General features: G+C 42.4%; 1 protein-coding gene across 1 annotated transcript in view; it reads left to right on the forward strand.

The window, feature by feature from the left end:
* Window positions 1-1892: 1892 nt before the first annotated feature.
* Window positions 1893-21168, forward strand: part of CDYL2 (chromodomain Y like 2) — a 57483-nt gene continuing 38207 nt past the window's right edge. The window contains exon 1 of the mRNA XM_063410876.1: window positions 1893-2164. Coding sequence (XP_063266946.1) covers window positions 2141-2164 — 24 coding nt within the window. The 5' untranslated portion in view covers window positions 1893-2140. The remainder of the gene's footprint in view (window positions 2165-21168) is intronic.

The raw sequence follows: 21168 nt of genomic DNA on the forward strand, positions 1-21168 counted from the left end.
ACAGAAACCATAAATGTCTTTGAGCTCCAAACTACATTTAGATAGTTTTTATTGAACCCGCAGTCAATACTAAGCTGGTTAGCTGGCAAGTTCATAATCACCAGAGGTAATAGTCACAGTTCAGGAGATGGGGTCAAGCAAGAGCTGGATGTGCATGTGTGATTTCCTACTTTCATGACACAAAGTGACAATGTTCAAAATACCCAATATTGATATTTTAAAAAGGAATCCTCTAAACTAGAAGAGTCTTTGGCTTCTCATCACTTGAACCACACCAGGATTTTCGGTCATAAATGAAATTTTGGAAATAATTCAGTGCTCAATACCAGCGACTTTTATTAACCATTACCACATTCAATAACCCTCTCCAACCCATGCTCTGGGCAGTGCCAATTCTCGCATTCACATGGAAAATCAAGACGGGAAAAAGAACAAACACAACGAAGACGAACAAAACCACAGCAAAGCCAGACCCTACAACATCCAGCACTGATCGCAGGTTACAGGGAATGGCTGCCACAGGTCTGCCATGAGGTGAGAACAGCGAGTCTGAAACTCAGTAACAACTAGAGCTGGCTGGCTGGGGAGCCAAGGTGTGAAGAACTGGTCAGCGAACACCCTCAGGGTGCTCTTTCCTACCAATAAATAAAATACTGAGAGGACACTCAACACTTTACCTGGAGAAGCACATCCTCCACAGCCCGAAGCTGCAGGAACACGACGTGTTCCACATGTCAGTCTCCACAGGGAGCAGCCCTTACCTTTCCGGTGGCCACGGCATCGTACTCAGGGTTCTTTGCCACACCCCGACTCCCGCCTCCTCCGGAGCCCATCACCGGCGCAAAGTTCTGCTTCCCCTCTTTGTAAGCTCACTCGTCTTCCCGGAATGACCAATGCACAGCATCAGTCATGGTGAAGGGACCGTAGTGGGTCATCTGCTCCAACCACCCTGCTCTAGGGTTGCGTCCAGGCCGTTCTGGCCAATGTCCGGCCTGGGGTCACTCACGGCCGGGTTCCTGTGAGAGAAGCTCCCCGGGCTGGGGCTCCGCACACGAGGAGCTCTGCGGTGATGGCCGGCCAAGGCCTGTGGTCAGTCAGAACGAAGCCCGGCTCACTCGCCATCACCTTCACACGTTCCTCGTCTCTCAGGTAAGCACCGCGGGGACACCAGCGGTCATGGGGCGGCATTTTTTCCTCCAAGAAACGACACGGGTGGCTCTAAAGTGGCGATGGCGGATGGCTTCGTGTCGCCGCGCATCCCCCAGTCCCTTCAAAATTCCGGCCGCCGCCTCCACGTGAGGGGCAGGAGGCGGGAGGCCGCTGGCTTTCATGTCCCCGAGCGGGTTGGCGAACCTGCAGAAATGCCTGAGGGGCAGCGGGAGAGGCATCGCCGTGCCCGGAGGGGAGCGGGGACGAGAGGTGTCCCCGAGCCCCGCCGCGCCGCCCGGGCCGCCGCTCCCCGGGCGCTCCCGGCCCCTCGCGTCCCTCGGCGGTGGCCGCGGACGGCGGGGCGGCCACGCGGCGCCGGGGGGGCGGAAGGTGCCGCCAGGGCCGCCCCAGGCCCCGCGCCCGCCTCTCCCCGTGGTGACCTTGGGCGGGCGGCGCGGCCCTCCCCGCCGAGCGCCCGCTCTGGCACCCACCCTTCTCGCCCGCCCCTCTATTTTTATTTTTTTATTATATTTTTTTATTTATTTATTTTGGCCGCGGAAAGAGTTTGGGGCGGGGGGGGGGGAATGGGAGGAGGAGGAGGAGGAGGAAGAAGAAGGAGAGGCCGCCGTCAGAGCGGCCCGGGGACTTTCCCTGAGGGAGGGCGCGGGGGGACCCGTCCCGATCCCGGTCCCCGCCCGGGGCGGGAGGCGGCGGCGGCGGGCGGGGTGTGAGGGGAGGGCGGGGGGCGCCGGCCCCGCCGCCGCGGGGGAGACGCGGCTCCCGGCGCTGTGCGCCCGAGCTGCTGCTGCTGCTGGTTACGCCAGCCCCGCCGCCTGCCTCTCCGCTCTCCTCGCCTCTGATTCTGCGCACAGCCAGCCCCAAAGCCTGTCATTCTGCAAAACACAGTTTACTCAACAGAGAGAGCGAGTGGGGGAGCGGGAGAGGTGGAGAGAGGGAGACGGCGCGGAGGATCCCAGTCCCGCACCCCAGCATGGCTTCGGGGGACCTTTACGAGGTACCGGGGGCCGCGGGGCGGGCGGGCGGCGGGGGGGGCGCCGGCCGGGGCGCCGCCGAGGGCAGCGGGGGCGCGTTCGGAGCCGCTCCGCCGAGCCCTCGTAGTTGCCGAAGAGCGGAGGAAATCGCCGAGGGAAGGGCTGGGGTGGGGGGAAAAGGACTGGCGTGTGTGCCCGGGGGGGGGCAGGGAGGGATGGAGCGGCTCCCCTCCCTTCCCGCTGCCTCTCTCTTTCTCTTTCTCTCTGTACTTTCCATCGGGCTTGATCTTAGCAGGCCTTGCAAGAGGGAAGGAGGAAGGAGTGAAGGAGAGCGAGAGTTAGCGGTAGGATGGGGAGGCGATCGCGGTGTGATGAGCCCGGAGAGTGGAGAAAGTCCAGGTAAAGTCATAGGCGCTCTGGACGTGCTGAATGTGCAGATTAGTGCGAAAAAATGCGCCTTAGCGCTGCCGGGAGGCGCAGGGATGGAGGCGGCTCTGCGCCCGCTGTGCAAAGTGCAGGAGCCGGCGCCAGGTTGCTTCACCTCCTGCCCGGGGTGCTGCGGGGGCGGCGGGGGCGGCGGCCGGGCCGGGCCCCGGCTCCCCGCGGGCCGCAAAGTTTGGCGGGGGCCCCGCTCCGGGCGGCCCGCGGTGCGAGGTGGGGCGGCCGGCCGCCCCCGGCCCCGCAGCCCGCCGTGCGCTGCCCCCCGGCTGCGGCGGCGGCGACAGCGGCGGGGCAGCACCGGGCGACGGCCGCCGGGTCGGGAGCTGGCAGGGGAAAAGGAGCCGACGGGCTGTGGGCGAGATCCAGCCGAATTTTGACCTCCGGCACCCAGTTGTAATGCCCCAACTGAGAACGAGTCTAGCCACGGCAGAGAAGAAGAAGGGAGAAAGCTGAAATGAAAAATAAGACAGACTGGATATGGGTGTTTGAAATATCCAGGTCCAGTAAGTGGAACCAGGGTGGAAGTGGAAAAAACAGCAAACATGACTGGATGTCCTACACTTCTTGGTCTGGAGCACCTCCTCAGGCTCCACGTTTCCTGGTGAAATGGCTGTTTGTGTTGAGGTTCTCTGGAGTGCACAGTTGAAGGGCTGGGACAGAAACCATCACCTTCCAGTTGGAGCTGTGTGCCAATGATAGGTACTGCTCAACCATCAGGGTGTGCTTGGGTGTGAACTGCTGCTCTGGTTGGTGGGACGTGGTTGGACTTATTCTCCGTTCGATGATCTTGATCAGCTGTAGGGTCTCAAGTGCAAGAAGTGCAGCATCTGACAGGTTTCACATAGACAATTTTCACTTTGACATTGTCTTTCAAAGTCTTTAGCAGAGGTCATAGCTAAGGGATGACAGTGCTCTGTTAGGATGGTATTTTACTGTGTGTGACACAGACCTCCTCTGAAGTGAACAGCACTTAAACTCTCCTACAATGGTGTTAAATTATCAGAAGTACATGATGATCTGAATAGTGTCATTGACCTTTTCCCCCCCATTTTGCAATATCTGTCATTTAACTTTGTAATTTTAAGGATATTGTATGTCAGCTGTGCTGCTGTTGTGACTCTAGAATAACCAGTGGAAGTTCTGTGAAGAACCACTTTGACCCAAAAAAGTTAGCAATACAATTTTAGGATTAGTACCTTGGATGCGTAGAAGACCTTTGCCAGGTGTTGTCCAAGTTTTCTTTAGATGTTTGGATTAGTTCTAGAAAGAACTAAAGTTAGTATGTCTTAGGCTAATGGTAGCCATGCTGGTTTAGCTCTGACTCATCGTTAAAAAATTCTGCTGTTTTATGAACCTTGTGTTGTAAGATGATGACGTTTGGTAGTTGGATGTGGGCTGTGTCACTGTGTGACCTCCAAGGTTGCTCGAGTAGTCACCTGGTGTGTTCTGTGAGGGAGCAGACTCAGCCCAGTTTGCAGGCACTGTTAGGCCCAGTCTCTTTGCAGGCGTTTGCATGGAAGAATGTCAATTTTTGAACTGTGGTTCAAAGCCTCTGAATCACTTCCTTTCTTTGTTTCTCCATTCAAAATACTTTTGCGTATCAATGTACAATATGGAAGAATTCTCTCCACCAGAACAGGTAGGTGGAAGAAGTGTGGCTGTCCCTTTCTTGTTGTACGAGGTGTTCAGAAAATTACCTCAACTGGTCATGGTGTAAAATCTTCATCTACATGTGGAAGTGTGGCAAAAAGTACATGCAGAGCTTCAGTTATCAGTCCATTTGCATTTTGCATTTTGCATCTTCACTGGGAAGTTCTCTATGACAGAGGTCAGAAGAAATATCTAGAAAGCTGAAGAGTTTGTGTGTCTAATAGGTAACAATTGTGCAGATGGTAGTGGCTTCATTTAAAAGATGACTCAGTTTTGCCTCCCTGCTTTTTCCCCTTCCCAAAAAGCAGCTGTGTCCAGAGGATTTATTAAAAAGAAGCTCTTAGAGCTGGGATGTCCCACACCAGTTTGCAAGTGAGATGAAGTGCTTTGTGCCCTCAGAGCAGTCCAAGTTCTTGAACAAGTAAAATATTATGTGGATCGCAAGATGACCATTAAACAGTTCCAGGATTTTACCTTGAGATAATTTGGGGCTGTGGGTGTAAAGAAACAATTTGAGTCTTACGGTGACATTCCAAAGCTATAGTGCACTCCTGATTCCCCTTTCACTCCTTAGTAGTATCCACATCCTTCAAGGATTCTTACTGAACTTCTTCAAGTAAGACCAGTAATTAACTCTGCAATTTGGAGAATTGAATACTGGCCACAAAATTATTTTTAAAGCCAGTCATGATACAGAAGCCCTGATAAAGCATATGGAAAAAGTACAGTGTGTATATTGCCTATATGAACTCATTATACTTTGGTGGCACCCAAGAAACTTTTATAAATTTTGAAGTTTTGGAAATAGATGTGCATATTTATCCTGTCAGTTCATTCATTTTCTACTGTCATATTATTTTAAAGGCCTTTTCCACCTTTTAAACTTAAAGACAAATTCAATTACTGTCTTTATATCAAAGCAAAATAAGATCACAGACAAAATAACCTCAGTGTTTGGTTTAGTAGGTGCCTTTTTCTAATGAGAAATGGCTTTTAATCATCTGAAATATGTCCTAGTACCTTTGGGTTAGGACTGTGAAACAGGTACCAATTTATTCTAGAAGCAAAAGAACACCTATCAGGAGTTCTGTGTTTACTGGTAGTAACTTCTAGACCTGTGTGTTAGAACCAAGACACTTTACAGCTCAAGATAATTCTTCCATTATATGTTAAAATGTAGGTGTTCGTTTTGATGTTTTTCAGTGCATTTTTTTCCTTTACCAGTGAAGAATCTTGTGTATGTTTTAGTGTAATTCTGGGGCTCTGTGAAATACTGGTTTGGCTTTGCTTGACTTCCATGTGCTTATGATTTCAAGTGGGTGAAAGTGTCATGGAATATTTCTATTTTTTTCCTTGCTTTTCCTCTTAAGAGGTAATCTGTTAAATATTAAAGACCTATGGTGCATCTTTGCTTGGAAATAATAATCTGTAAATAAAGGACTGACAAAAAGGGTCTTCAGAGAAGCCTTCAGTGAGGCTGCCCTGGTTTGCCTTGTGTTTCACAATACACTGTTGGATGCATTGACAGGAAGTACTCGTTCTTTTTGGAAACAGGCAGAAAGGGAAATGTATTTACTCTTAAAGACCAAGTTTGTTGATTTCACATTAAAGTTGTCAGTAACTTGAAGTAACATTTTTCATTTTCCATGCATGATTTGTAACATTATTGAACCCAGACAGTTATCTCACAGACTCTGGTATTTTAGGTCTATGAGATGGCTTTAGAGGGGAAACAATTCCATATGAACAGTGCTGCTAACTTTTTTTCCCTACCCTAGAGCATCCTCTTTACTGCAATAAAAACCTCCTTTACTGATGAATATGCAAACCAGTTACCAGTATCGCAGAAATACTCCTTAAGCTCATCTTGATGCACTTTTTTTAATTTAATGTTTTGGGGGATTGTATGCAATGAACACCATTAGACTTTGGGGGTGATGAAGTTGAAATCTAAAGTGATATTTTATCATTGTGTCAGATTGTATTACAACACTTTAGGTAAGTGATCTAAAGATTACAGCCAATTCTCTGAAGGGGACTTACCATGTATGCGTTTCTAGATCACAATAATAAAACCAGCCTTTAAAGCTCAATAGTTATTGCATTAAAGGGAAGAAGTGACATTTTTAAAAATGGCATCTTCTCACTGAAATGATGCAATGCCCATGGCCAGGAGCACATCCACCACAGTGACACATTTCAACTCAATCTGAGTCTGTTTATGCAGTGGTGTAAGAACGAGCTGCAGTTTATTTCAGCTCACATGATCCACCAGAAAGATAATGTACTTCCAGATAATTGCAACATTTCCCATTTATACCTGCACTCAAGACCAGCAAAGCCAAAACTTGAAGATAATAATGGCACAGTTTGGGCTGCTGAATCCCTATGACATGTGGAGACATGCAGATGGGAGAGAACAGGTTTGAACTTTTGGATGCAAGGTTTGGCTTGAGATGCAGGGTTTAGAAAATCATCTTTGTTTTACAAGGAAATGCAAGTTTTTGAGCGTTGTGCTTTCCATCTTGCATCTCAGTGGAGTCACTTTTTAGCAGAGATACATACTTAAACCTGCTTACTGAACTGAAGAGCAGAAATTATTTTTTAATTATTTCACATCTGTATTTTCTAAGACAGAAGTGACTTGGAAGAAGATGGTGTATTTTAGTAAAGGTTATTCTCAAATCAACCTCTGTATTGATACAACTGCTCTATGGTGAAGGAATAGGAGTGACTTCACAAGCAGAAAACTGGCTTGAAGTAGGATTTGGGGAATATAGAACAGTTAAGCACCTGCTCCTTCTGTACACTGGCAAGCTGTGGATGCAATTCTGATTTCAGTAATACTGAGCAGGCACTCACAAGCTCTAAGATTTGGTCATCTGTAAGTAAACCTTTTATTTTAGTGGAAAAGCTTTACTAATTGTTTTGAAGAATCAGCCATTTATTAATATGTTATCACTGATCTTTTCTCAAAATCAGCCTTTAGAAGACAACTGTCCTCAAAATCAAGTAACCTCCAAGCAGTATTACCTTCAGTAGGTAGAAATCCAGAAATTTTGTTGCCTGATGAAAGTTTTCAGGACTCTATTCCAAATGTGTGATTTGCAGTGCAGACTGTATTCTTCAATCCTAAACTGAGCAATCATCTGAGGTATAAATTGAGGTATAAAGATGGTAACAAAGAGTTAAGCAGAGGTCCTTTCTGCCCATGCCATGAGACTTCTCTAAATTAAAATTACTGAGAGGGGTTCAATATCGGACCTGGGTAACTCTGGCAATATTCATTGTCTTATGAAGAAATTGCAGTTTAGAGCTGCACATGTAACATTGCAATGCCCATGACTGTCTTGTTTACCTACAGTGTCACTATTACCACAAGCCCAGCTTCCTCATTTCATTGTAAACTGCTGAGCATATTTTGGGACACCCAAAACCAATTGATTTCTTGTTACAATCTTGATAAAAGTGTTTTATCTGGCTTAAGTGTGGCTTGCTTCAAGGTACAAGTCTTAACTGTGCTCCTGCTTGGGAGGGACATTGAAATACAACCTTGTCACCCTTGAAACTCTGAACATTTAAAGTGAAGAGACCACCAAATCCACTGAACTGGACAGATTTCCTTCCATTCAGTGTCCAGCTTCAGTGCTCATAACTATCCAAAAATTAAAATTGCATCATTTTTTATAATACTTCCTGAGTGACGAATACAGTGCTTTATTTTGGGCTGGTCTTTGAATATTAAAATATAGCAATAAACTCATTGTTTAATAATTGCTTCTGAAAGTTAAAATATTTGGAAAGAGACAGCTCAAATAATGGCAAAATTTAAATGTGGCCTAATATTGAAAGAAATGGGCTAATTATTTTTTTTTAATCAATGGAGTGATTGTGATGGCCAGCTATGTTGTAAATAGCATTTCTTTGTCCATTCATTTGACTTTTAGCATTAGTACAGTTTCTTGGCTCTGCACATTTTCATGTGCAATCCCTTTTTGTTGTTCCTTCTTATCCATATATTTTTCATATAGTTTTTGCAGCACATTTTATGGCACTGGCATTCTGACACTGGCAAAAAAAAATTAACTAGTTAATTGTTTCTTGCATTCAAACTATTAGAACAATTTAATTAAAGTCAAGTATTTGTAAATGTACATTCATACAAATACAGATATTTTGGTTTTGACAAAAGGAAATTCATCCTTTCTGCCTGTGTAATTATGTAATAATCTTTGTTTATTATTAAAACTTTATGTTGGTAATATTGAAACACTAAAAGGAAATACACCTCAGTCTGTTTTTCTTCTATTACACAGAGCAAATGTGGATTACAGTGCTATTTTGATATTATCTCATTACGAGTCCTGATATAAAATATTGCTGCAAATCTATTAAGTCTCTAAAGACTTTCACAAGAAATTGATATGATTGACCTGTATAGAAAAGAATCATTCTTCTCATGCCGCACCAAAAAGAGGAATTAGGTTGACTCTTACAAAATGGTAAAGGCCAGCAGTATGAGCAGGAGACTATAACAAAACACTAAACCAAAACGAGCATTTAAAACATCTGTCAGAAAGACACTTTTGTCTGAAAATAGCAGTTCCCCTACTTGGGCTTTCCTAGATGTCTCACACAACACCCACAAAATTTGCACTCCATTCCTTCAGAGGAGCACACCAGAAACAATGAGGATTTTTTTCTTCCTTCAGGTTCTTCACTGCATTTATTTAGATTTTGTTGGGGTTTTGTGAAATCATCTTCTATTAATCACTTATATGTGCTCATACTGAATGGATTAAGAAGGAGCATGAGGGACTCCACAGCGCTAATCTGAGCTCCATTGCATGCAGATTAGTAGCACCTGTCAAAAGAAATAGAATTAGCAGATAACATGTGAACACATCTTGGTTTGGACAAGAGTTAACATTTTTATAGGATATCCCACAGATCTTAGGGTCAATATTTAGAGAAGAATGACTCTGGCTGGTGTTAATGGTTTTTCAAAGAACCTTTTTGTAAGATCCCACAGGAGCAGCTGGTAACAAAACCAAGCTGTGGTCCAGAAGGTTTGGTCATCTTCTAGACCACCTGGTTTACAGAGAAGTGTCTATGAATAGAGGTTTCAAATACAGGTATTGGGACCTGTATTGTATAACAGAGCCATCAATTACTTGAAAATAATCACATCTACTCTTGATAATTTATAGATTGTTATTAGTATAATTGTCAAGACAAAAGTTGACAATGAAGAGCTGAATGACAGCAACTGAAATTCAGTGCTTACAAATGCAAGCTAATGATCAAAGGAAAAATAATCCTGACTATGCATGCATAAAAATGAGCCCTGAAGAAGCTGTTACTATTCTGGAGAAATCTTGGAATCATCGTGGAAGGTTTTTGGGTGTGTCCATGTTAGTATTTTAATTTGGATCACGTGCATGCTTTTGAAGTGAGTCTCCCTGTGATCCCCAGTTACCACACCTCTGTTTGCATCACAGCATTGCCTTGGAGAGCAGTGACCACACTCCCTTCCAAAGAAACCACACCAGAAAATGTGTTTCACCTCCTGATGAGTGTCCTGTCCACGGGACCAGACTTCTGACAAACAGAAGTTTACATATTATTAGAACAGCAATTGAGAACGAAAGAGAGGATGATCATCCTTGTGTCCCTGGGGAACGTGGTGCTTCCACCTCTGCAGCACTGCCAGGAGACACAGAACGAGAAGCCGTGCAGAGAGGGGCCATCAGAGGATGGAGTGGCTGTCAGTGAAATGACACCTTAGGACAGCTCTCAGGCTGGGTAAAGAAGTGACTGGATGGTATAATAAAGGCACTTGTAGAATATTTAGTCAAGTCAGAGATGAGTGCTATTTCTCATTGCAAAGTATCAAGAAAAGATACGCAGCAAAGGAAATAATTAGGCAAGTGACAGAGACAAGGGATGTACTTCACAGTACTAAAATCTTGGAAGTCTTTGCCATGGGATGTTGTGGAAATCAGAATTGTAAATGGTTTCAAAGAATGATAAAAAAGGTTCTTGATAGATTGATCCCTTTATACTTTTCAGCACAAATTAATCTTTAAACTGCTAATCATGAGAAGCTGTGAGGGCAGAGCAAGGGCAGCACTTACTCTATAGATGCTGTTTCCTAAGCATCAAGTACTAATTTCTGTTTAAATATACAACATGTTGAGCTAAAAGAACCTTTAGTCTGACCTCGTATGGCAGTTCTTAGTTTTGTACTTACTACAGTCATTAAACAAACATAGTTATTGACTGAGGTGTTGATACGGTCTGCAGAGATCTCAAACACACTTGGCTTACAAGCTGTATCCCAGTATTCTAATTTGTAACCTTTGTCAATTAATACCTTTGCAAAGCAAAGGACAAATCAGAACAGTGGGTTCAGTTTCTGCTTTAAAGCCCTCACAGTCTAGATGTAGAATCATAGAATCATTAAGATTGGAAAAGTCTTCTAAGACCATTGAGTCCAACCATTAACCAGCACCACTGTGTTCCCTAAATCACGACCCCAAGTGCCAAATCCACTTCAAGGATGGTGATTCCACCACTGCCCAGGGCAGCCCATTCCAGACTTCAGTTGCAGTGTGTAGTACAAGGAAACAAAATATAGAAGAAGAGAGGAGGTGATGAAGTAACATTGACAAACATATGTAATAAACTTCAAATTTTGGCTCCTTGTAGCTCTGCTTAATAACTGGGACTAAAGGGTTAAAGATAAACTAGAAAACATTCCAGTAAATGCATGGCATGAGGCAAATGATTGAGTCAATGTTACTGGAAAGTTACATTAATGGAACAATATGTTTGTGATGAACAAAACCAGGTTTCTCCTACGAGAAAAGCATTTCAGCATCTAAAAGGTTTTATCCACATTTATGGTTTTGGATAGGATTCATAGACTCCCTTACTATTGTACAGAATTGTCAATCTGCCTTACCTGAATGTACATCAAAAAGCCACAAACTTTTAACAAACTTTTAACAAGCCCATCAAGTGGTGGTTCTGTTGTTTGGGGTTTTTTTCCAGAAATGGTGATTACTATTATACATAAACAATCTCATTTCTAACTGACCAGCCTGACCTGTCAAATTTTCTCACACATAAACAATGAACTTTTTTGTGACATCACTTGGCAGTCACTCCAACAAAGGAGAGAGCATGGCTCATGCATCTTATTATTCTTACTAATATGAGAGATCCTAAATAAAATCTGACATTGCATAGTTTTTTTAAAAAAATAGTAATAAAAAATAAAAATAAAAATATAAGAATTTTTTAAATATTTATAATATTAATTTAAGGTTTTTTAATAAAAAACTTAATTAAAAACTATTTTTTAAAATAGTTTTTACTTTGTAAAATTTGTTTGACTCTGTTAATGGACTTGCCTTTAAATGTTACACAGCTGAAATTTGCTCTCATATTTTCCATTTTTGGGGAAGGGACAATTTTGCAAGATATGAAATGACATTAATACACCTAATGAATTTGTCTTCCAGAAATCTTTTGTGATAAGTTTCAGGTATTTTAGCACAGGAAATCTCACAGGAAAGGTGCTGGAGAAATGCTGAGAAGTGGGGTTCACATGGAAGGAAAAGGCACAGTAATGCTTACAGGGCTTGTAAATGGGTTCTGAGAGAAACTGCAAAGGTGTTGATCACAAAGTGTTTTGTGATTAATGTAAGGGAGGAATAGCAGACTGCAGTGTAAATAGAAATGCATGAATTTAGGATGACATGGCATGGGGAGACCTTCGTTGATGTGAAGTGACTGCATTTATCTCTACATAAGCAGAGGAAGTAGCAACCTTTTAGGTTCAGCAATGGTGCAACATAGCAGCAAACCTCCAAATGAAATAGGAATATGACTCACATATCAAAAGCTATACAGGGAGAAGGAGGGAAACTTTGGATCCCAGTTAAGTACTAGGAATTGGAGGGTAAACTACATTTATGTACCAAAATGACTCCACATGATTCCAGGGGAAATAACCTGAAAGTTCTTGAAGAAATGATAAATACTGGCTGAGGAGGGGCAATTAGAACTTTGTGATTTGTCTGCAGTAACTGGAAGCAAGAGTAATACAGTCCAGGTGCATAAACTCAAGCTTTTCACAATCTGAAAATTGCAAAAGTTGAGAAAGAACATCCACTATTGTGTTGAGTAAATATTAGCACTGGTTCATCATTTTGTACTGTGCTGACAAGTCAGGACCAATGTACTACAGCAGTCAGAAAAGGAGGTGTGGTAGAGATGATGAAGAACTTGACAGTGTTGAATCCATGTGGTCACTATTACAGATCTTATGCTACTGTTTGCTGCAGATTAATACATGGCAGTATGCAGTGTTTGTACAGTCAGCAAAATACATCATGGTATGGAAACAGTGATAAAAGTAACAGGAAACTGAAAAAAGCAATGAAAAAGAAATTATTTCTGAGAGTGGTTTTTTATGTGTGGTTTTTAGGGTATTTCGTTTGTTTCATTTTTTACAGGGAAATGCAAAATGATCACTTTACTGTCTTTGTGTATAGAAACAGTGTGAGATAGGCAATTAAATAGACAGGCAGTTCAGGTAGAAAATTTAATAAGACTGAATGTTCATCTAACTTACCTTTATGGTCTGTTAATGTCTTATGTACAGAAGAAGCCCTAATCATCTGTGCACTGATGATACCCAGAAGGTGCAACAGAAACATGAGATAAAGTTGTGCTTGATAATCTGTTTTTACATATACCAATGAAATAGCTTCTCTTTTACCCTACACACAGAGAGACCCTCAGATATCTTAAGGAAAGAAAAAAGGTGAGACCCTTTGCCAGCTTTTATTGCCTTTCCAGTGCTGCATTTTATTTGCCTCTTGGTGTCAAGAATGGTGATTGTCAATTAGCTGTGAGAAATGTGGGTCTCCCAGAGGAAAATATTTGAGTATCGATGTTCTGAGCAACACCATCAAAGCCCACATGATTTGGTTCAGCCCCTTACTCTACTTTTTGCTGGTTTAGGACCTTCTGCAGCATTCTGTACGCAATAGTGATGTGTTAGTGCTTCTAGGGAAGCTGAAGTGTAAATACACCATGAGGATACACAGCAAGCAGGCTGCCTGTGTGGTCTGATGGAACTCAGGAGCATCAGAGAGCTGTGCTCCTCCCCTGTCCTCACTCAGCATTTGGAGGCCATTGCAAGGAGAGTTTTCACCAGTAGCAAGTGATTTCCATTGCCTTTCCCCTGCACTCACATCAGGTGATGGGCTAAAGCAGGAGTGCCAAGGTACCTTGTCATCTCTCTGTGCTGACTAAGGCCTGTGTGAACAGCCTGTTGTATGGCATTTATCAAATGGATCAAGATAATAAAAATTACAAGCTCTAAGGAAAACACCCCTTTTTTTTCATTGTACACATCCCAAGCTTTGCATTATTATTCTCATCAATCTTTTGTTACTCTGAGAATGTTCTTTCACTGTAGAGCAGCATGGGTCAATATGGGGACTACCGGATGTAGTTCATAATCTCCTGTGAGCTGCCTCTTGCTGCCTCAGGAAGCATTGAGAAGTTGCCAGAATTGATGGAAGAGTGAACAGCATCTCCCCAGCTTTGTCATGGGCACCACAAAGGATGGCAGATCTTTTTCCTGCACTCTTTGTCCGTCCTATCTTTGGCTTTCTGACATGACATCACTTCCAGTATTTCTAGGGAGTGCCTCTCAGCAGCTGTATCAGGTGTTGGAGTGGCACTGGGTGACCACTTACTGACGAGCTGCTGTGGGCTGTGATTTGAATTGTTCTGAAACTGTGCTGCTGTTAGGTTTTGTGCTTCATCCACTCATGTCAAACACCTCTGACAACCTGCTCTGTTTAGAAGAAAGGCAGGTCTCCTTCTAACATGAGCTGAACCTTCTATTTGTACCATGAACGATGCAATTTCCTCCCCTGCTATTAACTGCTACTCTTCTAGCCTATGTAGTTTACAGGGAGAAAATATCTTGCTTACTGATCAATAAGATCATATACATAAGGTCATTACATATAGTTTTTATTTTGGATATGCAGTCTGCATTGCTGGTATATCTTAGGTTACACAACCCTTGATTTTCTACAGTCCATTTGAAGATATGTGTCCAAAGGACAGTTGACAAACCAAGGACAATATTTTTTCAAGATTTTTTTAATCCCCAAACCACAAGGCAGAATTCCTTTAGTTAACTGAAATAAATTCTGCTTTAGTACAACACTTTTCTAAGATGTCCAGATTCCCTTATTAATTCTAGGATTTTGTGGAGCTCAGAGCAGTTTTAACAGAACTTTTCCTAAATGTCTTTCTTACTTTATGTCCAGCTGCTATTGCTCCTATTACCACCCAAAGGCAGCCATTCCACAATAAGAAGCATCTTAAAAGCTGCACTGTAATGGCAGTTGATCTTTCCAAGTGCTGGGTTAGACACCGAGGATGTTTCTTAGTACTGAGAAATCACCAAGGCATGTTTTGGATGTACATTTAAATACGTACACTTTCACAGGCATTGAGGGGATATCTAGGGATTGCCTACAGATATTTAGTAGTTGATATATCACTTATTCAAGATTTGGAAAGTACTTGAGAAGTAAGCCTCAGGGTTAGCAGAAGAGCTGTGTGATAAGCCTTAGATCTCACAGAAGAGCTGATAGCAAGACCTGCCTTTTCATTCCCCCTCTGATTATTCGGTAGCGCGGTACGGCTTTGCAGAGACGCATACAGCCTAACTGAGGGAGGCAGAAGATGAACCAAGGCTGGTTTACAGTCAGTTTTGAGGGGGTTTTTTGTTTTGAAGTGACGAGTCCGTAGCTCCATTTCTGAGAAGGTTACTTGAACCTGTGACTCAAACAGAGACCTCTCTGAACGGGGTAAACCGGTAGCTGAGCACTTCTGGGACAGAAACTGCTGACGGCTCAGAGCACATTCCCCTCTGCAAACATGGTGGCAGCTGCTTTCGATCTGTGGCTTCTCACTGCTATTGTGTGAGGGAATCACACTCCGAGCTTCAGGAGCCACAACAGAGAGTAAGTAAAGCTGTGGCTCATTTAGGACTGGGTGTTATTTTAATGAGCTTAATAAATCCTATATAGGACTGAAAGTTTCTTTGGAGTTATCAGTCCTGCAAAGCAGCGCTCTCAGTCTGACCTTTGAGCCTTGTACGCTGCAGAGCTCTGAATAACTGCACCAGTTCTGTGCTGCACCAATTTCAGCAACATCAGCAACCCCAGTGGAAGTAGCTCACCCACTTCAGCAGCTGTTCTCAGCATCAAGTTGGTGTGCAAAGGGCTTCCACTGCCACAGCTCACCATGCTCACAGACACTCACTGAAGTGCAGGAGGTCCACGCTCATGCAGAAACAAAATTATTTGCTTTGTGAAAGAAGTACCCACAGAAGATAAGGAGTTGGAATTTTGTTAACCAAACTCATCACATGGTAAAAGCTGAAATGTTCATGAATGTTAATGGTGTCCTTGTAAAGCATGAATGGCAAGGATTTATTTCATGTACAGTATGGACACCGACCTTCAAAGGGAAAAATTCATTGCAGCAGCATTTATCTCATTTTTGGCAAAGCATGGTGATGAACTGGTATAATTTTTTTTTTTAAGTACTATCACAGCTGTTTTCTGGCCATGTTACAACTTTATTAATGGATGTGTATTGTAAGTTATCTATCCTTGGACAGTCTACTTTGGAACAGTCAAACTAAAAAAATGCTTTTATAAAATTATTTCAGTGTGGTTTAATACCAAATGCTGAGAAATATGGTAGCTGTACTAAGAAAATTAAAAGCCCTGGGGCTAAAATTTTTTATAGAAGTGATTTAAAAAACAGAACTTCAACCAACTAAGTTGACCTTGGTTGTTACAGTGCTGGAGAGCTTTGGCTGTGCACAGCTATAAGTATAGCACTGTTTGAATAACTTATCAGAATCTGCCAGTGGTTTAAGGTTGTGACTTCTGCTAATACAAAATCTGCAGCTTTTGATTCACATGATTAGGGAAACGTCCAACATGCCATTGAAAAGGTTTACAGGTATTCTTTGGTTTATTTCAGGTTTTCTTTGGGTTTTGGTAAAACCAAAAGATACCTGAGATTTTGGCCCTTAAGTGAAAATATTCACGATTTTCCAGAATGTTCCTGGAGCAAAAGGTTGTGTCTCTCTTCCAGGAAAAGGATGGCATCCTAGAACACAACGGGATTGCTGTATCTTTCCTTATGGTAGATTTTTGAAGGTCATGTACGCTACAAAAGTGCTGCAAGGACAGGAAAGTGTCACTGATGTGGCCCTCTGTCTCCCTCACACTTGGCTGCCCCAGACCAGGGAGTTCCTGTGCCACTAATGCAAACAACTCACTGAATTTACCCTGTGGAGTTCCCTGATGATGCAGAACTGGGTTATTTCAGTGGAAATTGATTCACTAGTCATGAATTTCATTTGAAAAAATCATGTAATTTTTGGTTCACTGTCTGCTCTAAAGTGACAGCAGCTCTTTTACATACCCCAACAGGCTCAGCAAACTATTTAGTCAGTTTGAGATTGAGAAGAAAACGCTCTTACGTCTTCATTTCCCAAATGCAGCTGATGGTGAATCACTTGTGCCTAGTGAATGGTCTGTCAGGTCAGCAAAACCAACCCTTTCTTATTTTTGGGCACATATATCCAAAAGACACTTACTCTTTGGATAAAAAATGTGAATTTACTTTACTATGGTAAAAAATACATAAGATACTAACTCAAATTATTTATCTCCTTACACTTGATTAATGTTTCGTGTGTCTGCTTTCAGAACATTCTTAGTGTGTTCTGTTTAAATTTGTTTAATTGGTATTTTTGAATTCATGGCATAGGGTTTTTAAAAACCCAAACATTGAAAAAAAACTAAGATAAATTGTTAATTTTTTATAGATGTGCGTCTTTCATAGACAACTGCTTTTTAAGCTTTTGTACTTAGGTAGTATTATGACTCTAAATTAATTCAAATACGGATTTAGCACTTGAACTTTTTGCAGACGAACAAGGCTGTTGTTGTCCTGTTTCCAGCAGGGTGCAGATCCATGCAGATGTAAAGCAGTTTGTAGACAGATGTGGGTAATTATACAGCTGTTTGCAGTAATCCAGTATAGCACAGTGAAAACGTCTCTTTGGCCATGTGACTGAGCACGTGGGTACAGATTTAAGACAATAAGTAATAAACTTTTTGCATACGAGAAATAAAACTGGGACACAGGAGTAAGCACATCTTCCTTGTATTTAATATTTTCTCTTTTTTTTTTTTAGTCAAAATTGTGTTATTTTAAGTGGAGGTCCATTGTTTTTCTAAGAATAAAACTAAGAAAAGAAGTTGCTTATATTGGTCTGGTGAATGCAGTTATTATAGTCCCACACTTCATAAAAGTTCTCTCTCCCAATAATATACAAAATGACATGAATTTGAACTTTAAATGCAAGTGATGAACCCTAAAATTTAGGATGAAGTTTCAGAATATGACTATAAAGCAGCTACAAAATTTTAGACAGAGCCATCACATTAGCTTCCAAATTTTACAAAATGTAAAGAAACATGGAGACCATCTGTTCAGTAAGTTGCAAACCACTTTGCAGGATTTAATGTTTAGAAAATTAAATTAACCAAGAGATATAAAAAGTGCCAGTGGCTTGAAGTTTACCCTTCAAAATTAGAGTTGAGACACACTTTTTAACATTAAGGTTATAACATTCTATTTATGGGACTTTGGTGCACAACCAGCAATGGTGTACTTTCTGTGAATCATGTCAAATTAAGACATGATGACTTTGTAATGATGTGGTTTGAGTAAATCAGAATTTGGGACCTCATGCAGAACATGGATGAAGAACATTCCTGTGCAACTCAGGATGGGTTCAGTGGGTATAATTGTCTTTTTGGCATTCAAATCTGTAACTGTGAGCCTGTAAGTAATGTCATAACACACAAATAACCAAATCTGGGTCCTCATACTGAAAAGAAATATGAATTCCTCTTAACAGAGTGGCTCTTTGGAGACCTGGTATGCAAAATTTACTCTAGATTTGTATTTGAGTTTTAATCTGTGTTTCTTTGGGTTTTTAGTGTTACCAAGACACTATATCCTCAAAGGGTAATAGTCATAGAAAAAACATTTGTCAAAAAAGGAAAACCTTGAAATTGAAAAAAAATTTGTGATATCATATGTCATTTACTCCAGCAGGTCGCTATTATTTTAAAAGTTTTGTGGTTTTCCTTTTAAATTATACTGTACACTAAACACCTAAAATGCTAGAAACCTCAAACTCAAATATGCAGAGTCTGTCTCACTATTATTTTTAGAACATCTGATGAACTGATCTGATATTATTAGCTTTTTATGTTAAACAGCGGTTAAAAATCTATAGTTTGAAGAAAGGCATGGTGACCAATGTTGGAGAATGAGTTTTAGTGTGTGAATAAACTATAAAGTGTAGATCACTGTAATGGAGCAGAAACTTCCAGTACTTTCAAATAACAAGTGATTTCAGACTCTAATTCTTTAGAATTATAATTTTTTTTCACTGTACACACAGTATATTTAGATTAGCACTGGATGCCCTTCATTGAACAGTGCCCACAATTACTTACGTAATTAGATTTAATGTCGTTGACTTACAAGTCTGTGACTAGATGGGCACTAGAAAAGGGAAAAAGCCATGTCTTGGGTATAGTTTGTTATATAATTTTGGGGGTTTTGATCTGTTTTGTTTGTGCCCGGAGTGGCGGCTGTCCCCACCCCAGCCCCATCCTCCCTGGCTCTGGGGCGATCTGTCACGATGTTTGGGAGCCAGGCTGGGGTTTCCAGAGGGAGCTGGGAGCAGGGTGAGAGGCAGCCCTTCCTTTCAGCATGTTCTGTTCAACTGGATGTGCACAGCTGGTATCTCTGACCTTGGATCCTGCTGTTTCTGTGGGGTTTGCCTGCTTCTTTTGGTTTTATTTTTGCTTTGGCGCTGTAACTGAGCTTGCCAGTTTGGCTTCTTTTGCTGCTCTGCCGTTGGGAAGCCCAGAGTCAGTGTCTGCCTGCCAGGACTGGGAACATCCTCATTTCCCACCGGGCGCCACACCACCCGGGCCCAGGGACCAGCCAGAGCTGGTGAGAAATCCCAGGGAGTCTCTCTCTGCCGTGTCTGGGATCTGGGCTGCTGCTGCCCAGTCCCTGCTGAGCCCCTACGGCTGCTCCAGGGGTTGTGCTGCACTGGAGCTGTTTGGAGGTGCCGCAGTCCAGCTACAGCTGCAGAGCTTCTGCTGCCTCTTGCTTGTTGCCCCAGGTGAGGCTGCCCTGCCGTTCTGGCTTGTGCTTCTGCGGTTTCCTGTTCCAGAGGGGCACCAGGACCGGCTGCCCCAGTGGGTTTGTAAAGAATCCCCTTTCCCATCCCGTCCCGGGGGCTGTGCCCGCCGTTCCCGTGTGGGGAAAGGCCACAGCGCCCCTGCAGGCGCGGGGGAATCACCGCAGCCCTGCCCGGCCGGGAGCCAGCGGCGCCCCTGCCGGCCGTGCCCGGAACTGCGCCCAAGGGGAAGGCGGCACAGCCGAGAGAGGCTGGCACTGGGTGTCTGCAGGGGTATGGGTACACTCTTTCAATAGCTAGCATTTATTATTTTTTTTAATAAACAGAGGGTTTTTTTACTTTTACCCCCTGGTATCCATTTTTCTCAATGACAGAAGAAAAGGGAGTTACTGAAGCCTTTTTCTCCTTAGAGGAAATACTGATTCCGGGGCGTTTTCTCCTGACGTTTGTCTCAAAACTGAGACAAACCAAAATCATAAAATGCAGATTCTGGGGCAGAGAGAGCCTGAAAAATCTTTGTTCCTTAAATATCTAATTTTTTAATCATATATTTAAAGATTATTTTTTTAAAAAAATTGAGGCCAAATAGATTTTTTTTATCGACAATTGCACTTCTGACCCTTACAAAAAATTCAAGTGGCTTATTGATTAACTTGGAAAGGACTGTCCATTTTGATACATATGGTATTATGAAGGGTTTAACAAAATGAGACATACATCACCATACAACTGCAAGTAGAAAGATTTCAGACATTCAGATTATTTTCAGTTAAAATTATTTGATATTCTATGGCCATCAGAGGAATTTATTAAGCACCTCACAGTGCTCATCTGAGTAAGGAATATTTCCAGCAAAATTTAGGAGATGTACAGGTGATTCAGACACTTTTTTCTCCTTTACTGTCACCTTTGGAAGACTTTCCAGCCATTTAGAGACAAACTGGAGATTATTCCATCCCTTTTTCCCCAGTGTCATCTAACCAGTATTTATCCTTACACGTCATAAAATATCTGCGATTCCCTCTAGAAGTAATTCACAGGTGCAAACTTGCCTTTTAAAACCTGCACTAACTATTTATGATTGTTGCATTAACAGAATCAGCAAGGCAAGGACTGTAAAGATCCTGGAGCATACATGCTGCCTCTGCTGCCTTTGCCCTGTACTGCACAGTCCATGTGACATTCAGCAGCCAAGGGCAAGGTCTTTTCCAGAATAACAATGAATTTTTGCACAGCAAAACTAACATCTCTGTGCTTGGGGCACACTAGACAATCATTAGCACTTTTCTGACAGACATTCTGTACTAGATTTTGTGATTAACATATTCTGAACATTTCATTTCAAGAACAAGTCAAACGTTGTGGCACGCTACATATTAAAGGAAAGTGCTCACTGTTCTGAGCTTCACCTGTAATGCTGCTAAATAACAGTAATGATCATTAGTATCCATGTAGTAAGATAGGTTTACATGGTGCTTTGTAACTATGAAAATAATATTTCAGAGTGGTAATTGGGGAAATATATACTCTCTAGGGAAATCCTCTGATTATCTAAAAATAAACTTGGTTTGTTTGAAT

Source organism: Prinia subflava, chromosome 13 (genome assembly GCF_021018805.1).
Source record: "Prinia subflava isolate CZ2003 ecotype Zambia chromosome 13, Cam_Psub_1.2, whole genome shotgun sequence".
NCBI lineage: Eukaryota > Metazoa > Chordata > Aves > Passeriformes > Cisticolidae > Prinia > Prinia subflava.